Here is a 20,360-nt window from a genome sequence, read left to right as displayed (position 1 = left end):
GGAGGAGGAACGTTTTGGACCAGCTACATTTGGAACTAGAAGCCGTGCAGAAGATGTCAAAGATTTGAAAGAGTTGAGTAATGGACTCTTGGTCTTCCTAGATCACCACAACTATGTCGTCCACGAACATTTGAGCGCATAGTTGGTCCCCAGAGGGCAAATATACTTGTAGTTCTTCCTACCATCTGCTCTCTTTTTAGCATAGTTAGTGGCGGCACTGTCGTGATAGCAAACAAGGAAGGGGCTAGGGCCTTAGCGCACAGATATGTGAAGATCGAATCTGCCGACCGCTCCACCATTGAGGCACAGGACTGCACCCGCTGTCCCAAAGAGAGGTGACACTTTTCTAGTGAAACCTTGGCTGAACTCCAGCCTTAGGAGGACTTCTTCGGTGTAGTCCTAGCAGATCCTGTCACAAGCCTTGTTCAGGTTGATCCCCAAGATGAGTAAGTTCTGGCTAGACGCTAGAGCATACTCAATTGCAGTGCCTACATTGAGTATATTCTCAAAAATACCCTGATTCCTCACAAATCCATTTTGCAAAACGGTCGACCGTTTTGCAAATGTCAGCGGTTCTGATGGGGCTAGGGATTTTTCGATGATCTTGTAGGAAGTGTTAAGCATGGTTATCGAGCCCCAGCCCCCCACTTTCAGCCTGTCTTGCAACTTAGGGAAGAGCTTCATGAGTCTTGTGTTGACATCTTCAGAAAGAGAGCCCGCTGAAACTACCACATTTGCCATCTTGGTCAAGTGGTCTCCAAGCAAGCCCCAAAAAGCTTTAAAGAATTATGAGGTCATGCCATCCGGTCCTGGGGCGCGTTCATCTACCATAGCATTTAGGGTCTCCTCTAGTTCCTACGTGGTGTGTGGCCGTGCCTAGAGATCCTCAAGTGAACTTCACAGGTCCAAGTTTCCCCACCAGTTGTCGTCCTGGATTGCCCGTTCTCCCACGACCGCATTGAGCTCGCTATAGAAGACTTCTACAATATGCCAAAACTCATTAACTAATTTGCTGTGAGAATCCATTATCTGGTCGATCGTATCCCTCTACCTGTTGAGTTTGACTGCTTGGAAAAATGTATTGGATGGGCAGTCCTCGACTGCTAGCCGCATGCGATAATACCGGTTCATGATGCTGTATGGAGGGTTTTCCCTTCGGTCCGACCACTGTCCAATTCTCCGTCACTTCAGCTGGGACATTTTGGTGCGCTGGGACGGATGTCATGCATCAGCTTCTTGCCCTTTGTAGCCTCATCTTTGGGAGTCGAGGGATTTGGGCGAGTCCCGTCTTTGAGTCTCCATCGTGTCCATTGCTCTGTCCTTCGCCACGATTCCCGTGGGCTCGAATCATTCTCCCATTGCCAGAGCGGTGTTCGACGACTTGTGAGGGCAATTCCTTGGAGTGTCCCAATCTTTTGCATACGTAACAAGCATTTCAATGCTCCGACGCTTAATTAATACTCTCCCCTTAAGTTTAATTATTCCTTATGCCCCTCCCCGTAACTAATTAATTAATTGAATTTTCACCGTAACTAATTAAATAATTGATTTTTCACGCCATGGTGCAGCACCATTTACGTATTTCCCTTCCATGACATAAGGCCTTAGGAAACCTTGGTTTTCTCGTAGATTACCCTTTGGAGCGTTGGCCGCAGTTGGACCTCACTCGGCAAAGCCTCGGGAGTGACGGAAGATCACAAGAAGCTTTCACAAGAGTGCGGACGATTTCGCAACAATCCCCTGCCCACGCGTGAGGAGCTCCTGTAGAGCAATGGTGATGGCGAAGGCTTGAAGCACTAGCAGCAGGCTTGGGAGAGCGACTTTACAGAGCTCAGGAAGGAGGAGGACGACGGATAAACGGAGGATTGAACAGAAGAGCTTAGATTTTGCACGAGAGATTGATCAAGGCGTAGGATTTTGCGAGAGATTCATACTGTCAACAGAGAACGATCGGAGAAGCTCGGCGTTTGCAAGACAGGAAAGGAAGCACGGCGAGCTATGGACGACGCTCACCAGATCGTCCTCCAAGCCTTGGAGCAAGCTGGCGTTCCCTTGCCCCCTGGCGTCGACTCCGTCCAGGATCTCCCTTCCTCCTCCCTTGTCTCCATCACTTCCAAAGCCCTTGCCCTCATCCGCGGTTCTCCGTCCCCATCCTCCCTTCCCCAATCCATGTCGGAGCGGTTTCGCATTTGCACCGACCTGGCCTCTGCCATCAAGGAACTCGGCTATCGAGGAGATCTCAGCTTCCACCAAGCAAGTATCTCCTGCCTGTCGTTCCTTCAATCCCCTTTTCTCTCACGTGCTGCCTGCTCTGCGTGTGTCCGGTCTCTTGCGAATAGATGTGCGGTTTTTGAGCGTGTTGTAGGCATTGAATTAGGAGGAGTGGATGCAGGTCGGAAATGGTGATGACACATGGTGCTCGGCGTGCAGTTCCTCTATCCTTCGGCGGAGGAGACGCACAAATTGCTTCGGTTTTTGCTTGACAATCTCTCCAAACCTTCTTCATCGATTAAAGGCCGGGGCGGCAGGAGAAGTCGGGGAAGCAAATTCGCACCCGAGAGCATTACCATTTCAAAAACTCTGACAACAGCCAAACATGCTCTTTCTCTTTGGTTAGAAGAGGCTAATCAGACAATCAACGATGAAAGGCTCTCTGCTGTCGCACAGCAAGGAACCGATTTTGCTCTCGGAGATGATAAATCGCGGCGCTTCCAGGACGTCGCTGCTCGGGTACCGTTCGTGACTTGCCCTCTGCGTCTTGGTAGCTCACGAGGACGGAAGACTCCTGCTCTAATAACTTTGCAGGCCAAACCTAGAGTCCGTTTGGTACCTTCGGTGTTGGAGCTGAATGTGAAAAATGCATTGAGCGCAGCGACATTGCTGGACGACCGGTTAGCTCATATTGCCCGAGGTCCAGACGATTCCGCAGCGGAGGTGATGGGAAGCATAAAAGTTATTTCTAAAGGTTCCCTTCGAACAGCAACTGGAACAGCACATTCTACTACCACAAGCAGCTCGTGGTCAGGTGCGGCAAGTTTCAGTAAGGAAATAGATGCGATGCTTATGCAGGAGCGAATTCTGAGAGGAGATGCCGAAAAAGGCAATTCAGAAGAAAAACCTACTTCCGATGCACAAGGGGAGTTGACAAGGCTTGAGGAAAAGCTAAGCAGTCTTACAATCGACAACTCAAAGGTAGTTTGCGTCCGCTTCCTATGTTCTGTTGCTTATGATACAGCTTGCACCTAGTCTGCAGATAAAACAGCCTAAAATGGATAAATTTACTGATGTCTACGGAAAACACATGGAGTGTAAGGATTTGGATATGATTTCCTTCTGGCAAATGTTGATTTCGGGAAAGATTTTTTGCCTAGAGGATGGTTTTTTCCCGCATGTCCTTCCCCATAACAAACTGTTGTACGCAACCACGTACTCCTTCAAGAATTGGAAACGAAGGCGATTTGATTTCTCTTCGGTTTACCTATTGCATACTTTCTTCTTCTTATGTGTGAGTTTTAAGGAAAGTTGGATACATTCTAAGGAAAGGTGCTTACATGGCAGCACTCCTGTGGTCAGAGACTTTTCCCACTGCTATGAATCCTGAGTGTTGGTTGACTCAAGCACGCTGTCTTTGGGTTTGGAAAGCTGAGTTGCCATGGCTCTTTGAATCCTATTTGCCAGCTGTTGCTGCTGTGTAATGTTCTTGCAATCGATGACTTCCTTGACCTTTGATCTCTGGTCCCCTGCATGGAGCTTTGAGTTGATCTCTGGTCCCCCTGCATGGAGCTTTGTTACAAGACAACCTTGTCTGCGTGGGTTTTGTAAATCAACGTAGTTGTTGTATCGTATTTTGTGCACCACATTTCTTTTTGTGATGTTTCAAAAGGATATTGAAACCGTGGGCCTACTGAGTGCTGTAGGTGGTGAAGGAGCTAATGCATGGGGTGGGACATCGTCACTAGTGTGTAAGCATAATCCCCCCCTCCCCCCCTTCCCGCCCCCGCACTGCCTTCCCCCTCTCTCTCTCTCTCTCTGCAAAAGAGAGAAGAGTGATCTATTATATGTGGAAGAAAGCAATACAATGCCAGCTATCTGTTCTGTGAGGTGCTGAAAATAAAATCTAGCTGTAATGCAGCAAGAAGGGGTCATAGTTAGATCAATAATAACAATTTGAGGTTACATCATATCATATCGTGGACATGGCTGTCAAGTTAACCACCATATTGATAGATGGTATTTAAGTTCCTTAAAACTCAGAGCATGGATAGCAGTCTCCAAAAACGAGCCAAAATTGTATGCATATGTGTTCATTGTGGTAACAATTTCTTGCTAATGTGCTTTTTTTTTTGTAGTTATTAAGAGAATCTGCAGAGTTGGATCAAGGCGGTAGAGAGTTGGATTTGGAGTTTGGAGTTTCATCTGAAGAATTGGCAGCCTTGAAGAGAAGATACTCTATAGTTAAGCTTGCTGTGGATATGGCTTTTGATAGCACTGTCTCTGAAGACTTGAAAATAAAAAAGCTTATGCTCTCTACTGAAGCAACCCAGCAACAAATTGCTGGTTTGAAGATGGAGTGGTGAGTACACTTTCTCGCCTTGCTGTTTTCCAAGTTGGTCACATTGGGATGTTAGTGTCTGCTTGCAAAAGATGCCTTTTTGGTTGAATATGATTTGGGCTTCTTGTTTTTCCAATATGTGTTCACCTCTATTGGGTGGATTGTTGTGGCATGTTATAAGAGTCTCTCTCTCTCTCTCTCTCTCCCCCCCCCGCTCCCCCTCTCTGTGTCTGTCTGTCTGTCTCTCTCTTCAGTCTCATAGACCCTTTGGTCTTTAGAAGGCTCTTCTTTCTTTCTTTCTTTCTCTAGTGCATGCATGTGGCAGCAATTAAAGCCAATATGAGAGTCTTTTGAAATGACAAATTTGGGATTGATGCACTGTTGCGTGTGCATTGAGGTATGGAAACCTAAATCGACGGGGATATACCTTAGACCAATTGCCTGAAGCCCCTTTAAAGAGGTGCAACATGCAGGGCTATGAACTTTTAAAAACTCCATGCAGTGATAAGTTGAACAGGATTCCTATAATGTTGCGACTCATCAATCGCTTTAACAGACGGCGGGAATGATATGTCACCAGCTGTCACCTTCTTAGGACAGCTTATGATGAGCCAGCTTACTTGGATGCAACTATGTATAGATAGTCTGTGGGTAGTCTATGACTACTACCAAGTGAGGCATATTCTATACTGTGGACAAGCAACATATTCAGCTTCAATAGATGATCAAGCAACATTCTTCTTTCTTACGTCACCAAATCACTCAGACTCCTTGTATTTTAGTGGTGGTTTGCTTGAAGCCATCTAAAAATTATTATTAATGATGATGTGGCTGTCTCCAAGAGTCTTCCACTGCTCGTGCTTGTTTTGATGAAGATCTGTTGGCATCCTCTCCTTCCATGGAGCCTACACAATCTGCATCAGTTAACCCATGCAAATCAATGTCATCAAAATTTTGGTATATCAGGCTGAGTGCATTATATCCTTTAGGTATCACATTTTTTTTTCCTCCTGCGGAGGCTTGTTCATCCTCTCCCATGAGAAACTCCAAGTTGTGGTATAGCTGATTGGCCTTCGGAGTGCACTTTCCCTTTCGAGACAAGTTCCCATTGAATGTATGCTGGGCCTGGCAAATGATATTAATTTCACTAAGGACGGCACTAACTTTCTTATTGGAGTTGAAATCCGATAAGAGATTACTTGCCTGCCCGGACAACTTGTGGCATCGTTCATGGAAAATTGAGCATCGCTACAACTATAGTGCATCCCAATAGACTATTCCCTTGCTTCAAGCTTGCAAGGCCAAATTCTATTAATGCTTGGAAGCACAGAAACAATACAAGTCGGCTGTCCCAAAGGCGCTGACCGGAAAGGGAAAGGCCAGCCTGCCTCTCGAGAACCTAGCTCACTCCCTGGGGTGTCTCAAGGACAGGGGCTAACAACCAACGGGGGACTATACAGCCAACGAATCCCTTGCGGCGTGATGATGTAGAAAACTTATGTAGGCCAGGCCTTGAAGAACCACTCCCGCCTTTCAGTGGTTGCTCTAGAGTGTTGGGGTAAAGGCACATTGCCTACCCTTATATTAAAGAATTAAAGTTAGGACACCTATGACTGTCTTAAGACAGTCATAGGGTAAACCTAATCCTAATAAAACTTAAGTGAGTTTGTGGTGTGGCTCACTCAACACTTCACACCCGCACTATTGTGTCTCTCTCTCACTCTCTTGCTCCCTTTCCACCTCTCTTCCCCCTCTCAACTGGTATCAGAGCCTACTTAGCTCCCCTCTTCCCTACCCAGCCCCCTCTACCTCGACCTAACCCGTACCGTACGGACGTACGGACAGTTCCGTACTGCCGTACTTCGTCCATACGACCGTACGGACCAGGCGGACCAGGGCGCAGAGCCGTACGGCGGTCGCGAACTGCAGGGCGGCCAGATCTGCGCGGGCATTGTCAGAGCATCAGGGCGGCGCAGCAGTCGATGGCGCGGGAGCAGTCCAAAGCGGCGGCGAGCAGCTAGGGCATCAGAGCGGCGCGTTTTCGAGGGCTTCACAGGTGGCGGCGGCGCACTTCGCAGCTAGGGCTTCACGGGTGGCGGCGGCGCATTTCGCAGCTAGGGCGAACTGCTACAGCTGTACAGCAGCTGCTGTACACCGCAACGCTGCATCTGCAGCTGTCTAGCTGCTGTGTGCAGCTATTCCTACTACAACCGTACGGGCTGTCCGTACAGTCGTACGGACTGCCGTACAACTGTACGGACGACAGTTCTTCACCCAGGAAGCTGGATCTCCTTCGACGTGCGTGTGTGCGCGTAGGGAGCCAGGCAGAGACTTTTTTTTTCTTGGGAAGTGTGCCTACAGCAAGTCGAAATTCTTTTTTTTTGGGGGAAGGTGTACCTGCTGCAAGGACAGAAGTACAGCAGGACAGCCGGAGCTTCTATGCATTTACTGAGGAAAAATCTCAGTTTTTGAGTGAAATTATCAAGGGGCTTTTGCCCAGACTTTGTTTGATTGCACTTGGGTTACCGACAGAGATCTTCAGATGCATTTTCTCCCCTTGGTATAAGGGTGATTGCTTGGGATTTATCCCATTTCCTGTTGCAGGTTTTGTGTGACAGGCTGAAGAGTCATTTACTGTTTTTGGGGTGTCAGTCAAGTATTTTCTGCAATTTGAGACAGTGACATACCTCATCTGAGGTGGGAGAAGTGATCAGTACAGTCAGTACAGCAGTGTTTACAGCAGTCTGAGTGGTTTTGTCAGATAATTATGCACTGTTAAGCTCTTGTTGAGCAGCAGCAGCAGTCTGTAATTACTGTTTTTTATGCCTCTTTGAGCACAGAACAGTTTGTCAGAAGGTACAGTACTTGCAGGGACATTTACTGTTTTGCTGCAGATTTTACTGACAGTAAAAACAGCACTTTTGAGAGTGCTACTGGCTCTTGAATAGAGCAGGCTTTTCTGAGAAATCAGAACTTTATTATTCAGTCTTTTTTTTACTTCCAGGGAGTCAGGTATTTTCCTCATCTGATATGGCATCAGGAGGAGGTGATTCTTCAATTCTGAACATAAAGAAACTGGAAGGAGCACATAACTATGCATTATGGGCAGAACAGTGCTTGAATGTTCTTCTGTTAAAGAAGATTGCTAAGCCCATAAGGGTAAAGGGTGTCAAGCCATCTGATATGGCAGCTGATGATTGGGAAGAGCTTGATTTGTCTGCGAGGGCAGCTATTATGCTTACTATTTCAGACACTCTTGTGTTCAATGTACAGGCTGAAAAGACCTCTTATGGTCTATGGCAGAGACTAGAGGAATTGTATGCCCAAAAGAGCTCAGCCAGTAAGGTTTATTGGCTGAAGAAGCTGGTCGATCTTCGCATGAAGGAAGGTACAGCTATGACCTCACACTTGAGTGAGTTCAATGCTATCTTTACACAGCTGATTGCACAGGGGTTGAATCTTGATGAGGAGTTCAAGGCCACTTTCTTGTTGTGTACTCTTCCTGAGAGTTGGGACACTTTCAAGACCACCCTGTCAAACTCAAATGCCACTCTTATTTATGCTGATGTAGAGAGCTCTCTCCTTATGGAGGAAATGAGCAGGAAGAATAATGCGGGCAGCAAGTCTTCAAATGCTTTGCAGGTACAGGATAGAGGCAGGACTCAGCAGAAGGGGAGATCTGCTAGTAAGTCCAAATCCCGCAGTCAGTCCCGTGGCAAAAAGGACATTGAATGCTTTTATTGTGGCAAGAAGGGACATGTGAAGTCGAAGTGCTTCAAGTTCATACGGGATCAGAAAGCCAAGAAGGCTGAAACACAAGATGCAGGAAATGCAAGCAAAGGCAAAGGCAAGGCCAAGATAGTTGAATTGGATGCAGTGAATGTTGCAGCAGAGGACAGTGACAGTGACATACATGATGTTTTATGCTCTTCTGCTGTAATAGCACATGCTTTAGTTATTGATGGCCATGACATGCACACCTGGCTCTTGGATTCAGGTGCCTCTTTTCATGTTACACCTCATAGGGAGTGGTTTACCTCCTACACAGGTACTCATGGAGTTGTTCATCTTGGGAACAACTATGCATGTCAGATTGCAGGGATTGGCAGTATACAGGTAGTACTTCCTGATGGACAGTCATTTATGCTTGATGGTGTTCGCCATGTGCCGGAAATCAAGAAAAATCTGATTAGCACTGGCTTATTGGATGACAGTGGTTACCACACCACATTTGGAGATTCCAAATGGGTGATTACTGATGGCCATACTGTAGTGGCTGAGGGTTTTAAGAGTGATACCTTGTACCCTCTTTATGTTTCCAGTGTGGGTAATCATGTTGTTGCCATAACCGAGCTGCCAAAGGTTTCATTGTGGCATAGCCGGTTGGGACACATGTCTGTTAAGGGAATGCAAGAACTGTCACGTTTGGGTTATCTGCCGCCTCTCTCTTTTTCAGATTTGCCTACTTGTGATCATTGTATTTTTGGCAAGCATTCTGTGACTCCTCATAAGAGGAGAACTCCCCAGAATAGAGCACCACTTGATCTAGTGCACACTGATTTGTGTGAGATGCCACAGTTATCACTAGGGGGTGCCAAATATTTTATTACTTTCATTGATGATGCCACACGTAAGGTGTGGGTCTATTTCTTGAAGCATAAGGGAGATGCCCTAAATGCTTTCAAGAGGTTTGTCGCTCAGGTTGAAAATCGGACAGGTCGTAGGCTGAAATGCCTCAGATCCGATAATGGGGGTGAGTATGTGTCACATGCTTTTGTGCAGTTTTGCCAAGCTAAGGGCATCAAACAGGAACTCACAGCCCCTCATAATGCATCTCAAAATGGTGCAAGTGAGCGGATGAATCGAACTGTTCAGGAGAAGGTTCGATGTATGTTGTCTTATGCTGCATTACCCCATGGCTTTTGGGCAGAAGCCGTGCAAACAGCAGTTCACATTATTAACAGGTCACCAAATAAGGCTTTGGAATTGAAAGTGCCAGAGGAGGTGTGGTCTGGCAAGCCACCCTCATATAAGCACTTACGGGTCTTTGGCTGCGAGTGCTTTGCTCATGTACGCAAAGATCTACGCACCAAACTGGATCCAAAGTCTATCAGATGCATCTTTATGGGCTATGGTGATGAAGGTGAAATGGGGTACAGATTATGGGATCCCGTTAAACGGAAGATTATACGCAGCAATGATGTCATCTTTAAAGAAGATAGTGTACACAAGGAACCCGTTCAACCTGTGGAATACAGGCGGGTTATTTATGATGATGTTGGACAGCAAAGAATGCCCATTTATATGCAGCAGCAGCCTGCTGCAGATCACCCTGTTCAAGAGGGTATACAGGCTGAAAATCAGCCAGAAAATTTTGCCAATAATGCACCACTGGATGTGCCAACTGATGGGGCTGTAGAACAGCCAGATACGGTGGTACAGCCACCTGTTATGCATGAAGACCAGGCTGGACAGCAGCCTAATCCGGAACAGTTTGTTAGGAGGAGCACCCGTGCACAACGGCCTCCTGTCAGGTTTGTTCCAGGAGCCAATAATGTGGCTGATTTTATCATGCTGACAGATTGTGGTGAGCCTTCCAGCTTCAAGGAAGCTATGGGAAGAACAGAGAAAAAGAAGTGGGAGAAAGCCATGCAGTCAGAAATGGACTCTCTACTTCAGAATGATACATGGGACTTGGTGCAGTTACCTGCAGGCAGAAAAGTTTTGCCATGCAAGTGGGTTTACAAAGTCAAAGTGGATTCAAATGACTTACCTCGGTATAAGGCCAGATTGGTTGCCAAGGGCTTCAAGCAGGAGAAGGGCATTGACTTTGATGAGATCTTTTCCCCTGTAGTCAAGATGACTACTTTGAGAGCAGTGTTGGCTCTTGTTGCTCATGCTGACATGGATTTATGTCAGATGGATGTGAAGACAGCTTTTCTTCACGGAGATCTCCATGATGAGATCTATATGAGTCAGCCAGAGGGATATGCTGTTAAAGGGAAAGAGCAGCTTGTGTGTAAGCTCAAAAGGAGCTTGTATGGACTCAAGCAGGGACCAAGAGAATGGTACAAGAAGTTTGATGCATTCATGGAGTCCCAAGGGTATCATAGGTGTGAGACCGATCATTGCTTGTACACCAAACGGGCAAAGGATGGCAGTTTGATGCTACTCATTCTATATGTGGATGACATGCTTATTGCCAGTAAATCTCAGCATGAGATTAGTGCTTTGAAGAAACAACTGCATAAGTCTTTTGACATGAAAGACTTGGGTGATGCAAATCATATTCTTGGCATGCGTATTACTCGTGACAGGTCCAAGGGACTTTTGTTTCTGTCACAGAAAGAGTATATTGACAAAGTACTGCAGCGGTTTAAAATGGAGGGGGGGAAGTCCATTAGTACCCCGTTGCCTCCACATTTAAAACTCAGCAGTAAGGACAGCCCCAGATCACATGATGATAAGGCTGAAATGGCCAAGGTTCCGTATGCATCTGCAGTTGGATCTTTGATGTATGCCATGGTTGCCACTCGTCCGGATATTGCTTTTGCGGTGGGAGTCATCAGCAGGTATATGGCAAATCCAGGCAAGCGGCATTGGGAAGCAGTGAAAGGTGTCTTGAGGTATCTCAAAGGTACCAAAGACTTGTGCATATGCTATGGTAGGCAGGATGCATTGGTGCATGGTTTTACAGATTCAGACTATGCAGGGAATGCAGATAACCGGAAGTCTACTACCGGTTATATTTTTACATTTGCAGGAGGTGCTATATCATGGGTGTCTCGGTTGCAGAAATGTGTTGCACTATCAACCACAGAAGCTGAATATGTTGCAGCCAGTGAGGCTTGCAAGGAAGCAATCTGGCTTACTCGGCTGGTGGGAGATTTGGGCATTACAGGAGATATGCCAGTTCTGCATTGTGATAGTCAGAGTGCTATCATGTTGGCAAAGAATCCGGTCTTTCATCAGAAGACCAAGCACATAGAAGTGAAATATCATTTCATCAGGGAGGTACTGGAAGACAAGCGTCTTGAGCTTGTGAAAGTACATACTGATGATAATCCTGCAGATTTGCTCACTAAGAGCTTGCCTACAGAGCGGTTTGCACATTGCCGCCACATCATGGGATTAGGATGAGACCATTCTTACTTTATGGTCTTTTATACAGTAACTGTATATTGCTGTATTTTTATTCTTTTCTCCCCTTTAGGCACATTGGCCTTTAGGTGGGAGGTTGTTGGGGTAAAGGCACATTGCCTACCCTTATATTAAAGAATTAAAGTTAGGACACCTATGACTGTCTTAAGACAGTCATAGGGTAAACCTAATCCTAATAAAACTTAAGTGAGTTTGTGGTGTGGCTCACTCAACACTTCACACCCGCACTATTGTGTCTCTCTCTCTCACTCTCTTGCTCCCTTTCCACCTCTCTTCCCCCTCTCATAGAGTTCGATGCCCTGCACTCCCAGGTGGCGCACAGCATGATATTCTGTTAAATAGCGACGAGAGTGGTTGACGAAGGAACCAGAAACTCGGCTCGTTGTACCTCCGTGGCCTGTGCCTTGCGCTCTCGTATTTGTCACTAAGCCACTGAGAACGAGGTTCCTGCTCCCTAATGGCGCTCGATGGAAGCAAGGTCCTGGCGTAAGGGTCTCTCTCGCTCCTGAAGGACGTGTCGCCTCCAAAGGTTCTGGGACTGCAACTCAGTACTACTCCTCTGTATCGTCTTTGCCACCCAAGAGAGCCCATCCTAGGTTTCTCAACTTGCTGCTGCTAGATCTCTGCAACTACCTGCTGCACGTCCTCATCCTGGAGAAGGCTTTCTGGTATGCAAACCCCCTTTGGGGGAGTCCTCTACGGGGCTGATCCAAGTGAAGCATCACGGGGGCATGGTTCGACACTGTGGTACCTGCCAAAATCCTTGTGGAGCCTCCTCTATGCATCGCCCAGTGCCCGACATAGAACCTGTCCAAGCTACCGAACTCCGCCTCTCTTCACAGGTCCCTGCCAAGGACCGTGAAGATAAACTGCTCCAAGGTGCTCTTTTCTACTGTCGGCATCTTTGCATATGAGGCTTCTCCGTGTTTGTCTTCTGCAAACTCTAGATTGTTGAAGTTGGCCCCCACAAGCCAGGAATCCACATTTGGGAGGCCCTTTGTCACGGGTCCCCCAAAAGCCGGCCGGTGCATACACATTCAGGATACTAATCCTAGACCCCCCATGCGGAGGCCCATCCAAACCGCTCGACCTAGAATCACCTCTCTTTGCTCAAAAACCTCAGAAGCCACTGCCTGGGACGCCGAGATGCAAACCCATTCGCTACGGCCTACTGCGGAAGACCAAACCTCTGGGCCACGTCCCGGAAGCAAGTGATGGCGGCGGCTGATGTCTCCTTCTGAGAATATGTGCTCCTAAACCAAAAAGATAGACTAACTCACTCTCTCTTGTGCTCACTACTAACTGAACTGTGAGAATGCTGCGCTCAATACACAAGTGATGCTGTGGATGTGAGTGACAATCAGAGGGAGAGAATATAGCGGGCCTCCGAAGAGGAAAAACTGAATGAATAAATGCCCAAAGGCCTGAATACAACGATGAAACCCTCACTACAAAATTGTAATGGAAACTAGAACTGTGGAGAGGAGGTGAATCCTCACCGAGATGATCCTTGTAGGTCCAGGCTGTCCTGCTGGTCTGCTGCTGCAAGTTCTGGGTGTTGAGCTGAGCATTGAAGGCTCAAGAATAGAAGTTCTTGCTGCTGAGCACTGAAGACCAAGGGGCTTCCTTTTATAGGCCCCCTTGGGAATAAAAATGGCAGATTGACCTACCCGACCCATGTTGCTGTTGCACCGAATGGAGAGAGGCGCGCCAACCTGCTACTCTGCCCCGACTTGCCACGTGGTAGCTGCCATGTGGCTACTAACGTCTGTCGCTGATGTGGCACATGTGTTGACGTCGCCGCACTGCTGTTGCCTGCGTCATTGCACGTGTATCTGCACTGGGTTGGTGCCTGCTGTGCTGGCAGTCAGCCAATATGCCCACAGGCTTATGTTGGTGACATCCCCTTCTGCTGAAATTTGAACTAGGGTAGGATAAAGCAGCCTTGTACGTGGCAAGGAGGTCTGGATAATCTGTGGAAAATTCCTCTTCACCCATGGTGCTTCGTGGGAGCCCCTGTGCTTGAACTTGATTGCATACAAGCGTTGTCAATTGTCTGTCCCTCTTTTGAATTGATGAAGTAAAATTTGCTTAGGTTCAGCAACCTCGGCCTCATTGACAATTTCAGGCTGCTCCACATCTGGTACTGTTGTAAGTGCCGGAACCACATATGACATGAGCCATGACACATGAAAATTTGGATGCATGGTCCTTGTCGAAGGTAACTGCAACTTCATGGCGACATCATTCACTACTTTGATTATTGGAAAGGAGCCAAAGCTTCGAAGAGATAGCTTTGGGCACTTCCTCCAATTTGCTTAAGGCGTTTCTTCATGATCGAAAGATAGACCCACTGCCCTTCCTTGTAGCTCACGTCACGCCTGTGCTTGTTGGCTTGCGTTCGCTAGGTCTCTTGGGTTTGGCAATGCACTCCTTTGTTGACTCCATGATCTGCTCATAGGTCTCTGTAATGCGATCGGCATTGTATACCGTCTTGGATGTCTTGAAGAGAAGGGACTTGAATTTCCAAGATTTGAAGAAGCACCCACACTTCCCCTTCTGCCTTCGAAGAAGGCCAATTCCTTCCAATCTCGCATTACCTGTGACAGTTGAAGAGCAGATTCTCTCCACAGCATGCTATAAAGGCTCAAATTAAGAACATCAAGTATATACCAGATCGTTGTACTGCCTGTGTGCTTGCTCTGAAAGCAAACCACGCACCTGGTCGAGGCACATACCAAAAACTTGTGTAATCCTGTACTGTCCCCTTTTGAAGTACAACAACCATCTAAACATGAAACCCTAGGGCACTCCGTGAATCCACCCTTGTGTCAGTATCAACAGCCACACACCTGGAAGATACCAAGCACTCCATGCTGTCCTTTACCTTCACAAAGGTCTCACAAGGTATTTCTACTATCTGCCGGATATATCTTGACTCTAGCCCGTGTGCTCCACCTCGAGCGTATGTAGACTCTCCATCCTTTGACCTCAGCTCCTTGCTGCCCTTAGGAGACAGCCAAGGTACGAGCCCTCTTGAGCTCAGTATGCAACAACTCTTTGCCCTTGCTTTGCCTCCTGAATGTAGGCCCAAAGGTGGGGCTTGTGCTGCTCCTTTTGCTCCTGGATTTGCCGGAGTGCTGGATGCAAAATGAGGCCCAGGGCCTCTCCTTTTATAGGCCCACTCCCTACCAGCCCAACCAGATCTAAGGGTCTTTCTAGGCCCTTTTGCAGCCTTTGTTCCAGTGCACAGAGCCCTCTATTTCACTGCAAGGTCCAGCCCAACCTGTCCTGTCTTGGTTCAGTCCTGGTAGGCTGGCTCTGACCAGCCCTAGCCGCGCTTTATATGGCCGACCAGGTTTCCTGGTTCCCCCTCCTTCAGCCATATACAGGCGCCTCTGCTGCCCTGCTGGTTCTGCCTCTTGCAAGGCTCCTTCCAGCCCCATACAGCCACGTGGCATCCCCCATACTGTTGCTGACGTCGCCGCCACATCAGTGGCTCCTTTCTTTCTCTGATCTCTACCCCCATGGCAGCCATGCTGCTGCTCATGTGGCATTCTCTCAGTTCTAGTTCCCCCCCCCCCCCCCCCCCCCCGCCCCACCGGTGCTCTCCTCATATGGGGGCTTACAGATGGGGAGGTGACCTTTCCAATAGACTAGGCCTAGCATGTGAAGTTGTCTGAATTTTTGGCCTCCGTTTCTTTTGCTCAACATGGCACAGAAATAATACAAATGATCTTCTTGGTATGCTTGCCATGGAGCATAGGTTGGATGGCAACCAACTATTCTCTCTGGAGTTTTATCGCTGTGGTGACACATGGGGATGAGGGAACAAGCTGCACCAGTTGAGCAAGCACAAAGCGCAAGCACCTGCATGTTTTACTCCTGAGCAGAGGATGCAAAAGCCTTGTCATTGATTTCACTTTCAAAGAAGTTTATTGTACCTCATATTTGGTCCTGTCGGGACTTCGAAAGCTGCTTGGGATATTTTGGAAGCGATGTATCAAGCTCGCAATGAGGCTAGAGTCTCATTCTTGTGCTTTAGAACAACAAAAAATCTAAATTTGTATGATTGGATATATTCTAGTCTTACAAAGGTATATCATTCTTGTGCAGGGAGCTTGATTCGGTGCATTTGGACGAAGGGGGTTTCATGCAGGACCATGTCACTAAAATTTAGGATTTGTGTTAGCAAAACTCTTGAATATAGATGAAGTTATTTCAGATGTGTAGCTAGTATCCACTAGTATGAATCTCTTCCCGGAATCCTATCTTCCTTTCCATATGTCAGTCAATTTATCGATGAGGGAAAATCACAATCCTCTCACGTTTCAAGAGTCGGTGGGACCCTCGTTGCAGGAGGAGCAGACTTGAAAGAATATGTCATCACATTCTCGTAGTCCCAAATATGATGCTGTTCATAATTTTGGGAATACTTCTACTTCTAGACATGCTAGTGCTAAAGATAAAAAGGATTCCGGGAAGAATTTCAAGAAAGGTAATGCCATTACTGTAAGAAGTTGGCCTAGATCAATGCGTGCTCGAAGAGGATTGCAAAGGAAAGAAGAAGAACGTTGGTATGGATGTTTCAGGTTTAGCACATAATGTAGGAAGAGATGATACTTGAGCATGGCTGGGCATTTTTTACTTGCAGCTATGATGTCTCTTGAGAGTGTGAAGATCCACACTTTTCGAAAATGCAAATGTGTGCAATGCATGTAGAATTTGAATGCCGATTGGCCCTCCAATGGGGAAGAGCACCCTCGTGAGAGTACTTGTTTCTTTTTCGACCTACATGCAAGGTGGGAGAGAGATGACGGATGAATGCAATGTGGTAGAAAGAATGCTACGTGAGATTCACAATGAAAGGGTGATACCCTTTCATTAATGTCCCTTGAGATCACTCAAGTTCCATCTTCCCATTTACACCTACCCTTAGCCTATGACCCATGCACCTACCATTCAATGCACTCTAATGCACCCTTTCCCTTTCTTATTGCCCCTAGGACCTAGACACGTGTGTGCACATCTTTATTACTAATCATTGGCCAATGTTACATAGTTTTGGTGGTACTATTTACACCGCTTGATCGATCATAAATACAAACATATAACCGCACCATCAAATTGGCGCCTAACAATAATAAAGTTCTAATGACTATTAATTAACTAAATAATCAACTCTCTTGTCATGACACTCCCTCCTGCTTGAATGAGCAGAAGTCCTCTTCTGGATTATTGCTTGTCTCTTCCTCTATGTGCACTTTCTCTTGTTACTTCTGCCATTGCATCACCTCTTTGTAATCTGCGAGTATCTGTGGAAAATCTGTAAAGAACTCTTCTTCCATCCATTGTGCTGAGATTCACAATGAAAGGGTGATACCCTTTCATTAATGTCCCTTGAGATCACTCAAGTTCCATCTTCCCATTTACACCTACCCTTAGCCTATGACCCATGCACCTACCATTCAATGCACTCTAATGCACCCTTTCCCTTTCTTATTGCCCCTAGGACCTAGACACGTGTGTGCACATCTTTATTACTAATCATTGGCCAATGTTACATAGTTTTGGCGGTACTATTTACACCGCTTGATCGATCATAAATACAAACATATAACCGCACCATCAAATTGGCGCCTAACAATAATAAAGTTCTAATGACTATTAATTAACTAAATAATCATTTCTCTTGTCATGACAGAGAGTCACACAGTTTTTAGCGTGAATGAGACGAGAGAAATATGGTATTTTGATAGCGGTGCTTCCGACCATATCACGTTCAGAAAACAGTTGTTTGACCCTTGTGAGCCCCCAAATAAAAAGGATATGGGGGAGGATGACATGTAGTAGAAGAAGGGTCCAGAGAGAACCCATGTGGGCAGAGAAGAGGGCTGCCATGGGGCATATCAGAGAGAAAGAAAGTCAATATAGTGTTGGGTTTATCTGGGCCACCTGTGAGCCCCCAAATGAGGACATGTGAGAAGTGTACCAGCAGCATATGGGAGATGGGCAGAGAAATGGTATGCCAGGGGGGAAGATCTGAAGGAATATACAGGGCTGCCACATGGACAGCAAGAAAAGCTGTCAGAATACGGCGACTGAGGCAGCAGCAGCTTGGAGCACAAAGACCCTGCAAGGACTGCCAAACGGGGGCTGTCAGGGCGAAGTCAGAGGGCTGGAAACAGATGTGAAGCAAACAGGTGCATGTTGGAGCAGATAGATCGGTCAGGGTAACTCAGCAACTTGCAGCAGACACTGCGACGTGGCAGAAGGTCACAGAGTTTCAGCAGGACTGGGTTGGGCCAGAGACTGATTGGCCAGCAGTCTGCAGACTGGCATCTTCCAGGGGCCTCCAGCCCTATATAAAGGGCCCAAGCCCTGGGCATTTGAATCCATTATCTATGCCTCAGAATAGGCTGTCTTAGAGAGCAGCAGGTAGGCCAGCTGTCAAGAGTGGCAACGGAAGATGTAAGCAAACTGAAGCTACAGAATCACACAGAGATCACTAGGGACAACAAGATGTGCCACAAACAGATCTGCTGTAACTCAGCCCATAAACCAGGGCAGCAACTGTAATACAAGGAGTCCTGAACAGGATGAGAAACAGGAGCTGCAAAAGGGGCTGAACTGGAGCAGAGGATAGGGGCACAAGGAGGCTGGAGCCTGAGAGCACGGAGGCTGGAGGAGCCTAAGGCGAGGAGGCTGGAGCCTAGGAACGAGGAGGCTGGAGCCTAGGAACGAGGAGGCTGGAGGAGCCTGGAGCGAGGAGGCAGGAGCCTGGGAACTAGGAGGTTGGGAAAGTGAGAGATGTGACCCAGGGGATGGAGGTGTATATATACCCTCCAGTGGGAGGGTCGACTAGAAGGGGGTCGGCCTTGGGAGCTGGTCGGCCAGGGGCTGTCGGCTAGGGTAGGGGCCGACTGGGCTAGCCCCAGGTTGGGTGCCTCTGGGTGCCCCCTCTGAGTGTAGGAATAGCCTCCGACCGATGGGAAAATAGTGTCAGATACAAGTGCGGAACCGGGAATGAAAGAACCTTACGAGGGGCGGGCACACCCACAAAGAAGCCCTCACTCAGAGCAGTGTGCACACAAGTACACTGTAGACAAGAGATGCATATAATGCTAACACCCCCTCTCAGCTCCTGTCGAAGAAGCAGGGAGCTGGGTGAGTCCGCAAGAAGCTGGTACTGTCGATGACGAGCCGGACTGTTGAAGGATGGTGAACGGGAGAGTCCCCTTTGAGAGAGTATGTTCCCGGTTGGAGCCATGTAAAGAAACAATCCAAGACTCGGAGTTTAGTGCAAATGAGGAAGGTTTGTCGGTGAAGAGAATCCGGTAGATGGGAACCTGTACGAGAGAGTAAATGGAGAAGAGGATGTCTGTCCCCCTCTGAAACTGCTACTCAGGTTTGTATTGGCTTGCAGGGCTGTGGAACAAGAGCCTAGGCAACACGAGGAGTCGGCCTGGGAGCAGGGAGGCTGAGGTGGGCTGATCAGAAGGGTGGAGGTAGAGAGGAAGCTGCAGGGGTCGAGTCATCCTTTTTGTTGTAGACCCTCTCAAGGTATTCCCAAAGTTCTTGTGCTGACAAGTACAAAGGTAGCTGATGAAGAACTGGGAATCTGGATTCAGGGGCAGGATGGATGCCGACCAAAATTGGTGCACAAGAGGCACTGCCGACCAAGGAACTGGACAGATCTCGGGAAGAAGCAGGCTGCCGACCAGAAATAGAGGCAAGTTTGGAGCAGGAGTAGGCTGGGGTACCGCCGACCACCACGGGGACCACCCAGGGTACTGCCGACTGGGAACAGGGGCAGATCACGGAGCAGAAGGTGGCTGAGGTGTTGCCAACCAGCACTGGGCATGCAGGAGGTACTGCCGACCAACAAGACAGGTGCCTAGGAAGATGCCGACCAGCAAACTAGGAGCCTGCAGTGATGCCAACCAGAGGGAGAAGTGACCAAGGTGCCGATCTCAGGGCAGGAGGAACAAAGACTGCTAACCAGCAGAAGGAGAAGGCAAAGGGCTGATCACAGAGGCAGGAGGAACATAGGCTGCCGACCAGCAAGAGAGAGGCAGAGAAGAAATCACCCAGGTGTTGGTGGATGCTTCAGTAACCAAGAGGATGGGGAGCACCTAGTGCTCTGATACCATGTCAAGAGTGGCAGCGGAAGATGTAAGCAAACTGAAGCTACAGAATCACACAGAGATCACTAGGGACAACAAGATGTGCCACAAACAGATCTGCTGTAACTCAGCCCATAAACTAAGGAGCAACTGTAATACAAGGAGTCCTGAACAGGATGAGAAACAGGAGCTGCAGAAGGGGCTGAACTGGAGCAGAGGATAGGGGCACAAGGAGGCTGGAGCCTGAGAGCACGGAGGCTGGAGGAGCCTGGGGCGAGGAGGCTGGAGCCTAGGAACGAGGAGGCTGGAGCCTAGGAACGAGGAGGCTGGAGGAGCTTGGAGCGAGGAGGCAGGAGCCTGGGAACCAGGAGGCTGGGAAAGTGAGAGATGTGACCCAGGGGATGGAGGTGTATATATACCCTCCAGTGGGAGGGTCGACTAGAAGGGGGTCGGCCCTGGGAGCTGGTCGGCCAGGGGCTGTCGGCCAGGGCAGGGGCCGACTGGGCTAGCCCCAGGTTGGG

The 20,360-nt window shown here is 48.0% G+C and overlaps 1 protein-coding gene across 1 annotated transcript in view; it reads left to right on the top strand.

Moving 5' to 3' along the window:
• Window positions 1-2,220: 2,220 nt before the first annotated feature.
• LOC147900504 (coiled-coil protein) overlaps window positions 2,221-20,360 on the top strand; it is a 53,610-nt gene continuing 35,470 nt past the window's right edge. The window contains exons 1-3 of the mRNA XM_087377528.1: window positions 2,221-2,257; window positions 2,393-3,192; window positions 4,350-4,573. Coding sequence (XP_087233654.1) covers window positions 2,413-3,192; window positions 4,350-4,573 — 1,004 coding nt within the window. The 5' untranslated portion in view covers window positions 2,221-2,257; window positions 2,393-2,412. The remainder of the gene's footprint in view (window positions 2,258-2,392; window positions 3,193-4,349; window positions 4,574-20,360) is intronic.

The sequence above is a fragment of the Dipteris shenzhenensis genome, chromosome 7 (assembly GCF_047967505.1).
Source record: "Dipteris shenzhenensis isolate YYH24624 ecotype China chromosome 7, Dip_SZ_1.0, whole genome shotgun sequence".
Lineage (NCBI taxonomy): Eukaryota > Viridiplantae > Streptophyta > Polypodiopsida > Gleicheniales > Dipteridaceae > Dipteris > Dipteris shenzhenensis.
This window is presented reverse-complemented; position numbering and strand designations above follow the sequence as displayed.